Here is a 10,398-nt window from a genome sequence, read left to right on the forward strand (position 1 = left end):
GCGGTCATGTGCAGGGTAACCTGACCACCACTCTTCTTGCTGGGTAAAATTCTAAGCCTTGCGACTACCAGAACAAAATATATTCACAGACGCTAAAATTTTAAGCTTATAGGCTACAAAAACAAAATAGATTCATAAGCGCAGGCGTGGCGACCATGAGTCTTTTGGTTCGGCGGCGCTTAACAGTTTCAAATATTGTACAGCACAATAAAAACAATTTTATTGATAAGTTCGAGCTCATATTTCTAGGAGCAAAATACTTTAATTCATAAAACGAACCACCTATATGCCAATTTTTCTCAACGATGACAAAAATTTACAACTAAGACTAAAGAAATCAAATCAAATTGGTCAATACTGGAATATTTCCCACCAGTGGCGGATCCAGGATTTCATAAAGGGGGGGGTCCGGGGTATTTTAGAAGGGTGTTTTTATTAAAAATCAATTTCGTGAATAAAATATGGCATTATTCGCGCTGCATGTCGTGACTAGCCGATGAAAAAACTAATAGCTCTAGATATCTTGTAAAAAAATTCTAAAAATAGTAAAGGACTTTGATTCAAAATTACAAGAATAATTGGCGGTTTTTATACATCGTGGGACACCTTCATAAATAATTACGCCTATTTAAGATACAATATATTATAACATGTGTTGGAGCCAACTTGCAATTCAACCATGTATAGTTTAAGTACGAAAAAAATATCAACCCTGTTTGTAACTTCTTTACTTCTTCTTCTTGTATTAATGCTATTATATATTTAATTGCGCTTTTCTCTAACAACATGTGTTGCTCTATAACGGCAAGAAAGTTACCATGAAAGAGCCGTTGCAGCTTTTCCTTATCGTAACGGCGACACCCTGTGTACTGTTAACTCGAAATTTTAAATAGCGCGCCAACGAAATCGCGATGACGGCGCCGAGTGATTTTTCCCTAAGTTTTTTTGGTGAATAACTAGGCTATCTTTAAACATGCATGAACATGCTTCTATTCTTTTGTTTCTTTCAACGAGCAGAATACATTGTGTCGAGCATTTGTTGACAAGTAGTTAATGTGATTGTTAATACGCCTCCTAACATGAAGAGAACATTATTTTCTTATTTCGAGCGCCTTGATCCAGAATCAGAACCAAAAATAAATAAGAAGGAAAAACAGGTAAAGTTAAAAATTTGTATCCAAGAACAGTCAGTGTACAGTTGGTGCTCAAATTAATAGAATCACTATGAAAAATTCAAGTTTCAGCCATTTAACTGATAATAATCAAAGAATAGTCTATTTTTAATATGTTGTTTATTAAATTTCTAATATATAATACGACAAAAACAATATTCAAACCAGTCTTTTATTAAAAAAATATAAAAAAAAAATCAAAAAATCAATATTTTGCGTGAGCACCTCGTGCAGCAATTAAAACCCGGAATCCTTTTGGTTATGCTTTCAACGCATTTTAAGCAGTTTGTTTTTATTTGGTCGTCATTTTTCCAAATATTTTGCAGTCTTTCGCTCAGTTGTTCTTTATTTGTAATATTATCTTTCGATATTTCTGTCTTTGTTGACTCTTAAAGGTTCTCAATTGGATTGAGGTCTGGTGAGTTTCCTGGCCAATTAAGAACCTGAATTTTTTGCTCTTCCAAAAAGCTGCAATGATTGCTACAATGTTTCACATTATACAAAAAAATAGCATTTCCTAACATTTTTGCAAACTACACGTCATTAAACTCGGCAATTTGTTCCTCTACAGTATGATTCTAATAATTTGAGCACCCACTGTAAGTAAAAAGTTAACGTTTTTTGTACAAGATATTTTACTGTAAACAATCATTCTGTGTATACAAGTGTTTTCACTCCATATCTTTTTAACTCGTGCATATTTTTATTATAACTCAACATGCAGAGCTTGATTAAGGAAATGTATCACTCTACGTAGTTGGCTTTTTACGTTCTTTACCTCTACGAAATATCATTTTTAGTTTCAAAATTCACAATATAATTTACAATATGAATGAAAGTAAAAATAAACTACAAATTCTGGATTTCTTACTTATTGTTTTAGATTGAAAACACAGAGAAGTCGAACCTTGAGGAAAATACAGTAGAACAAACTTTAGAACAATCTGTAGAACAATCTGTAAAACAATCAGCCGAAAAAAATACGTCAATACAAAACGAAATTCCACCCTCGTTCAAAAACGACATAGCTTCAGCCACAACGAAACTCTCGAGTAAAAAAAATGCAAATGAAATTCTAAACATCGTCAATGATTCGTGGGTACCACCAGCTAATTTTTCGTTTCCGAAATCAACCACAAAAAATTTATCGTTTCAAAGAAAATGGCTTGAGGAATTTTATTGGTTGGCATATTCTGCCAAAGAAAACGGTGCATACTGTAAGTATTGCATAGCTTTTGGCATAAAAACCGGTGGAATAGGTAATGTAAGTCTAGGGAAACTCATCAAAAAGCCGTTTAATACTTGGAAACACGCAAAAGAAACTTTTCGAAACCACGAAAACCCATTACCATAAAAAAACCGTTGTCGGTATTGAAAATTTACGTGATATTCAGCTCGGTAAAAGTAAATCTATCGATGAACGACTTGACAAGCAACTTGAAAAAACGAAAGAAGAAAATCATGAGAGACTGAAACCCATAGTTAGCGCTGTAATTTTGTGTGGACGTCAAGGAATTGCACTTCGTGGCCATAGAGACGACGGATGTTTGTACGGCGACGAATCTGACACGAATAACAAAACTACAGGACAATATTTGAACGAACGATATCGAGCTGAAGGTGACGAATTACTCAAGAAAAACCTTCTGTCCACTCCAAAAAATGCAACATATCTCAGCAAAACCATTCAAAATGAAATTATTGAAACTTGCCATGAAGTAATCAGAAGAAAAATCGTTGATAAGATAAATCAATCAAAAGGATTTTCAGTTTTGGCTGATGAATCGACTGACATTTTTAGCATAGAGCAATTTTCTATTTGCGTACGATACTTAGATTCTGAACATAATATCTGCGAGGATTTTCTTGGATTCGTTCCTGCAACTGACGTTTCTGGACAAGCTTTAGCGAATTCTATCAAGGATTACCTGATCGACATCGGCGTGGATTGCTCTTTTATGTATGGCCAAGGATATGACGGAGCTCCAGCAATGAGTGGCGAATTTCACGGAACACAGGCTTATTTGAAATCATTTTTCCCTCTTGCAATTTATGTGCATTGCGCTGCACATAGCTTCAGTTTAACAATTAATGCAGTTTGCGATCAATTGAAGCATTTTTTCACTGGCCCAAGAGACAAAGCATCTTGAAGAACGAAATTGCCAAAATGACGAATAAAAGTGAAAAAAGTAGAAAAAAATTTAAGTCTATCTGTCCTACAAGATGGGCTCAATCTCATGAAGCTGTATCAACGTACGTCGAACTTCAACCGGCTGTTATTGAAGCGTTAGAAGAAATAAAAACAGCATCTCAACTTTTGACCGCAATTTTCACAGTCGAATTTCAAATGTCCTGCCAAATAATGGAATCAATTAATTCCCTCGTTCTACCATTAAGTCGAGAATTGCAGTTGAAGAATCAAGATCTAGGAGAAGCAACAAAATTGGCTGATGATGCTTTGAATGATTTCAAGGAAAAGCGGGAAAACGTAGATTCATGCTTCCACATTGTTTATGAAAAAGTTTCTGAAATTTGTTCTAAATACGAAATTGAAATGAAAACGCCTCGTCGATGCCCAGGACAAAAATACCGTTGCAACATTGAAACGCAAACAGTTGAAGAATACTACAAAATCGCATTCTACATTCCATTTCTCGATACGTACATTTGTCATCTCCAGAGTCGGTTTCAAAAACACAAAACAGTCTTTCAAAGTTTCGGACAGCTGTTTCTCAAAAAAGAATTTGATGAAAAAAAATGCGCCGATCTTTACCTATTTTACGAACAAGTATTGGATTGTTCCGAGAGTAATTTCATTTCAGAAGTCAAAATGTGGAGACAACGAATCCGCAATCAGAACATCGAAAATTCACTTGATGCATTATCAGTAAGTAACTCCTAATATAGAAAAAGCAATTTAACTGTGGATTTGAACAGAATAAGGTAAATAAATATTTCTATTGAGAATTTAAGCAGAAGCAATTTTTTCAGATCATGAATAATGAAACTTTCAAAAACGTCAACAAAATGTTGCGAATTTTGGCAGTGTTACCTGTGACAACAGCAACTCCAGAACGATCGTTTTCGACCTTAAGAAGGATAAAGGATTATCTGAGAAACACAATGGGACAGGAGCGTCTCAACGGTCTTGCATCTTTGAACATCCATCATCGCATTGATTTAACTGATGAGGAAATTCTCAGAAAGTTTTTTGAGAAGCCTCGAAAATTTAAAAGTGTTTAAAACCTCTTGTATATTGTTCATCATCTATCGATTTGTCAAAAAGATATTTAATAACACAGTCCTGCGAGGTACAGTTTCTCAAATGGCTATGGTGCTTCTTGAAGGTTTTTTTGTGTTAAAAACGAATCTGATCTTGAAAATGCTCCAGCACGTCAGGACTTTTGGCAATTTGTGGTTAAATAGTCAAGAAATGCCGATTTTGGACATCTTTATGAATTTTTTTTGAGTAAGGTAATTTTTTTTTTTTTTTCCACAACGGAATCGCAAAGGAATACTCTGTAGCTTTAAAATCCATTTTTTAAAAGACTTCTAGGATGAATGAAAAAAAAGTTATACTATTTTGAATTTAAGACTTTTAGACATGCAAATTCATTTTCTTAACGCCCTCTTTAATGGCGCAACAGATTCTTAGAAAACTATGTATATTCGACATTGGTGTCGATGATTACAAATCTGATGCTAGTTTTTTAAAATTCAAAATGGCAGATCCAATAACAAGTTTCAAGCGAATTACATTAAATTTTCGAAAGATCGAACCCCCCCCCCCCCCCCCCCCCTCCATTTTACTGCCATCTGTATAGACAGTGGTATCGAAGTTGTTTAGAGAGAATCCCTTATTCCATTCTTTTTTAGATGGAAAGAGTGTGGCAAAATTCCATCGGGACGATGTAGTCAGTCCTCACCGAGGTTAACTGAGTTTGTCGCAATAATAGACTAGCGTGACCATAAGTTTTTCCTTTCCAGCGACCCGCTTCATTTAACCTAAATGCACTCATGGTTACCGTCTTCTTTATATGTAGGTCTATTGGAATAACGTGTGTCAGTGCATTGAAAGCCTCTCTAGGACATGATCTGATTGCACCGACCGTTATTGCACAGGCTGATCTTTGTATTCTACCGAGTAATTTGGTATTGTACTCTCTCCCTAGAGCTTTCCACCAAACTACCGAACCATACGATAAAATGGGTCGTATAACCGCCTTATACAGCCATAATGTATGCTTAGGTTCAAGACCCCACCTTCTTCCAAGCATACGTTTGCAGGCATATAAAGCAATGCTTTCCTTACCCGTTCTTCGATGTTTAACTTCCAGCTAAGTTTGGAGTCCAAAATTACCCCTAAGTACTTTGCACTGGTTGATAAAGTCAGAGTTTGTCCGTTGATATTTGGTAGGGTAAAAGTTGGTACCTTGTATCTGGTGGTAAAAAGCATAAGTTCTGTTTTACGCGGGTTTAAACTTAGACCACATCCTGTGGCCCACGAGTTAAGCTCGCCTAACGCCCTTTGGATGATCCCACTGATCGTATTTGGACACAGTCCTGACACCATTAACACTACATCATCAGCGTACGCCACCACTTTTACCCCACCTCCGTCAAGTTTTGTTAAGATTTTGCTGATCACACATAGCCAAAGAAGTGGAGATAATACTCCCCCTTGTGGAGTGCCCCCGTGGAGCTTCTTGGTTATGTTGATATTACCCATATTAGCTTTGATGATCCTCGTTTCTAGCATGGAGATGACCCAGTTACTAATGCAACTATCTACCTCCAGGTTTATCAACGCCCGTTGGATGACATCTGTGCTAACATTGTTAAAGGCGCCTTCGATATCCAAGAATGCCGCCATGGTATTATGTCGTGAGTACAGTACATATAATTTTATGTTTGAAGATTATTTCATGCAAATGTTGACCGCGACTGCGCTTCAAATGATCGCTTAGTCCAATTTTGGCATACTCTTTCCAATGTTTCGGCCGGTATCTCACATATAAATGCTTCAATGTTGTCTTCCAATGCGTAAATTGAAGCAGGCTTGTCTGAATAGACATGAGCTTAAACATAGCCCCACAAAAAATAATCTAAAGGCGTTATATCGCACGATCTGGGTGGCCAATTGACAGTTCCCGAACGTGAAATATAATGTTCACCGAAAGTCAAGCTCTAAGGTTGGCTCTAAATTTAGTCACAATAGCTCGAATAGCCGCTTCAGTGGGTCGATTAAACTGACCATAAAATGGAAGAAGCGCGCGATAAACTTTCTTAACAGAACACGCATTTTTATAATAAAATTCAATGATTTGCAAGCGTTGTTCGTTTGTAAGACGATTCATGGTTAAATTATAGACCAAATTGAAGATGTTTGACAGTGAAACGTGCGTCAGCTGTTTAAACCAACTGTTTAAAAAGATAATAGCTAAAAAAGTCACCCGTTATTTGCCAATATTTGATAAAACGTGAGTTTTTGTCATGTCGAATGGTCGCGGCTGCGTTGATATGTATGTATGATTCAATATATGTGTGTAAATTTATTTATTATTTATTTATTTACAAACGTGGTATAATAATAAAATTATTTTAACACGAGGATAGGAGCACTGGCTGCCAGGACCTTCGGCTCTCTGATTTGTTATAAAATTAATTATGAATTAATTACAGGCAAACTAGGTAAAGTTATGGTAAATTAGTTAAATAAGTTTCTTTAAATTGGTCTGTGCTAAGTAATCTGATATTTTTATAATATTTTCGTAGCATATATTTTTTAATAGTGATGATAGGATTTGGTCCCCAAAAATATTGCTCCGTACTGTGGAAAATTGTGTGCAGTTGCCGAGAAGATGAATTGATGTTAGTGGTGATGTAGGGCAGTGCTGGCAGTTTGGCCGGTTAGTTCTGTTGAATATACAGGAGTGGCTTGCAATCGTGTGCTCAAGCCGTAGCCGAACAAACATTTTGACATCATTGCATCGGCAGTAAGATGAATAGTCGGGTTTTAGCCTGTTTGGATTAAATGTAGTGTATTGGTGCTGTGTATATCCCCATGTAACCAATTGTTTTTGATACAGGTGATTGAGTACATATTTATTGAAGTCTTTTTTCGAAAACTTGTTAAATGTTTTGAGCGGTTCCATGGCGGCCAATTTAGCTCGTTCGTCCGCTATTTCGTTCCCTTTAATGCCTGCGTGGCCTGGTACCCACATTAATTTTATGTTGTTGTTATTGTCGATCAGTTTGTTGCGAATTTGGGAAATAACATAAGTTTTACTTCTTATATTCAGTATTGACGCTATTGTTGATCTGCTGTCCGTGCATATAATTGTTTTAAGATTTGAGTTTTCAACAGAAATGAGCCCGTTCAGGATTGCTGTGGCTTCAGCTGTGTAAACAGACGCAAAATGGGGAAGGATGCCTACTGAGACAGTGTTCCCCGAAGAATCCACGACTGCGAAGGATGTACTTGTCTCAGTTTTTGATCCATCAGAAAATATCATGTTCCATTCGCCAAGTAGAGGGTTAGTGAGCTCTGAAAATAAGCGTTGATAGGTTATTGGGCTAGTGCCACTTTTATTGAATTTTTCTAATTCCAAGATGAAAAAAGACTGGTTTATGTGCCAAGGCGCGAAGTCTTCTTTTTCTGAGATTACTGGTGAGTATATGCCAAGTTCTTTAGCCAAGTCGATGATAAGTCCAATTGTGGATTTCCGTTTTGGCGTTTTTTTCCGCTGAAGTTCGGTTAACACTGTTTCATATAAAGTGTTGTTGTTGCATCGAAATAACTTTGGAATGAGTTTCATGAGACATGCATCAAATCTTTCTTCTATTGACGGTAATCCAGCTTCAACTAATACGAATTTTATCGGAGATTTTGGAAACGCGCGTATGCTCCTGCTAACGGCCGTATGATATGGGGAATACAGAAGCTTAATGTTGCTTCTCGCACAATTGCCATATATCGGGAGACCAAAATCAATCTTGGACAGTAAAAGAGCTTTGGTTACATTTATAGGGGTTTTCAGTAAGAGCGCTTCAACTTTTGAACTTTTTTGAATAAAACACAAACGGTTTGACTTTTTTAACTAATTTTTTTTTTATTATCGAGTTTGAACATATGTATACATTTAACTATGAAATTCGATTTCTTTTGCACGCGGTACGTTTTACGAAGTCCAATCGTTGAACCCAATTTTCGACCATTCTTTTGCATAAATCGGCCGAAATTCCAGCAATTTCGCATTCAATATTGGCTCTGAGCTCACAAATCGTCGCCGGCTTGTTACTGTATACCAATGACTTCACATAACCCCAAAACGGGACGGCTTGTTAAATGGACCGTAAAATGGCCGTAATGCTCTTAAAGTAGCAGCAACAGAACGATTATTTTCATACAAAATTTACACGATTTGCAATCGTTGCTCAAATGTGTAGCGTTCCATGATGAAATGTATACTTATGAAGTTTACAAATGACAAGTGAAAAATAAAAAATATTGCGTCGTTCGCCCTCCCTATCGGAAAAAAGTTGAAGCGCACCTATTAAAAAACCTGATATAAGAGTAGATTGGTTAATTAAACAATGTTTTGATGATAAATACATATTTAACTATACTTAGTCTGACAGCCAGTTGCTTTCGTAAGTCTAAACAATGTTCATTAAATGTTAGCTTTTTGTCAAAAATTATACCCAAAAACTTAAGACTAGTTGTATTGACAATTGGTATATCGTTATGAACTAAATTAAAATAATTACATTTATGTTTGCGACAAATATGGAAGTTTTTACATTTCTTAATGGAGATTTTAGCACCTGAGACTTCGCCCCAACGAGCTATGTCTGAGAGTATATCTAAGAAGTCTTTCTTTACAGCATTTAAGTCATTAATTTTAGAAAATAATTATAAATCATCAGCATAGCAAATGTGAGAAACATTTTTGTACTTGTTAATTACAATACTTCATTGAAGGCTGCCATGAACAAGATAGCAGACAGTGGGGACCCTTGAGCTATACCATTATACAAAGGATGGTAATTAGAGTAGGCATTGTTAACGTTTGCAACAAGTTTGCGGTTGGTGAGAAAGTCTTTAGTCAGGTTAAGTAACTTAGCGCTTAGATTCCAATTTTGAAACTGACGAAGCACAACGTGACCTCCAACGCGGTCAAAGGCTCTTTCGAAGTCGATACTAAGGGCTGACAGGTGATTTCTGTTGGAAAGAGTAGTAGATGCGTTGTTTTCAAAAAAGAGAAGAGCATCGATTGTGCCCTGCCCTGCCTTAAAGCCTACTTGTCGTGGACTTATTAAGTTAAATTTTGTGGCATGCCAGGAGATACGCGTTGATATAATCTTTTCAAAGAGTTTTCCCAGACAGCTAAGTAGCGATATCGGTGTGAAACCACTGACCTCTGTTGGAGTAGCATTTGGTTTAGGGATGGGGATAATTACTGCATTTTTCCACGCCTGGGGGTAAACTCCCTGGTTTAAGATATTATTATAGAGTCTTAAAAGTCTGATCTTCAGACAGGGAGGAAGATGATGTAACATGGGATATGATATACGATCGGCTCCAGGGGTCTTGCCCGACAGAGAAGAGAGGGTGGATTCTAATTCTATATGTTCTATCTTGGAGTCTAGGTATTGGGAAAAGGTGCAACCGGTGTTATCGTTGCTGCTTAAGTATTGGTTTTTGGTAGTTACAAATGTTTCGTGAAAATTAGAGTCATGAGAACTATCGGACCAAAATGAAGCAAAGCGGTTGGCTATTTCTTTTGGGTCAGTTATGGGACCATTGGAGTTGCTTAGAGAGATTGCCGGAGTTTAAGTATAAGAGCCAGATAGTCTTTTAATATCGAGCCAAGCTTTCTTCGGATTAGTTTTATGATTAATGGACTCCGAGAATTTTTTCAGACAGTCTCTTTTAGCTTGTTTGCACTTTTTGCGAAAAATTGCATTTGCTTTCTTATAGAGAATCAAATTGGTGTATGTTCTAAAACGTTTATATTCAGACCAGTAAAGTTGTTTCTCTTTTCTCAGCTGAGATAGTTCGGTTGACCAGTAGGGTACCGATTTTGAAAAGATTTGGTTCGTAGATTGTGGTATGGAAAAATGTGCAGAAGTCCGAATTATTTTAGTTATCACCGCAGCTTCTTTATTTATGTTGTCAGAATATGGGTAGTGAGAGCAAAGATTAGATGTCACTTGTTGAAAC

General features: G+C 36.5%; 1 protein-coding gene across 1 annotated transcript; it reads left to right on the plus strand.

The window, feature by feature from the left end:
• The first annotated feature begins 3,968 nt into the window (after positions 1-3,968).
• On the plus strand, positions 3,969-4,415 carry LOC129250100 (52 kDa repressor of the inhibitor of the protein kinase-like). Its single transcript, XM_054889741.1, has 2 exons — positions 3,969-4,059; positions 4,164-4,415. Exons 1-2 carry the CDS (start codon positions 4,003-4,005, stop codon positions 4,413-4,415), a joined length of 309 nt encoding a protein of 102 aa, XP_054745716.1. The 5' UTR covers positions 3,969-4,002.
• Positions 4,416-10,398: the final 5,983 nt, after the last annotated feature.

This window comes from Anastrepha obliqua, chromosome 6 (assembly GCF_027943255.1).
Source record: "Anastrepha obliqua isolate idAnaObli1 chromosome 6, idAnaObli1_1.0, whole genome shotgun sequence".
Taxonomy (NCBI): Eukaryota; Metazoa; Arthropoda; class Insecta; order Diptera; family Tephritidae; genus Anastrepha; species Anastrepha obliqua.

Excerpts from the sequence above, each read along its gene's own strand:
- LOC129250100 (XM_054889741.1), top strand. The coding sequence starts at position 4,003 with ATGTGGAGACAACGAATCCGCAATCAGAACATCGAAAATTCACTTGAT. Across the intron at positions 4,060-4,163 it reads ATTCACTTGATGCATTATCA|ATCATGAATAATGAAACTTT; the intron begins GTAAGTAACTCC and ends CAATTTTTTCAG.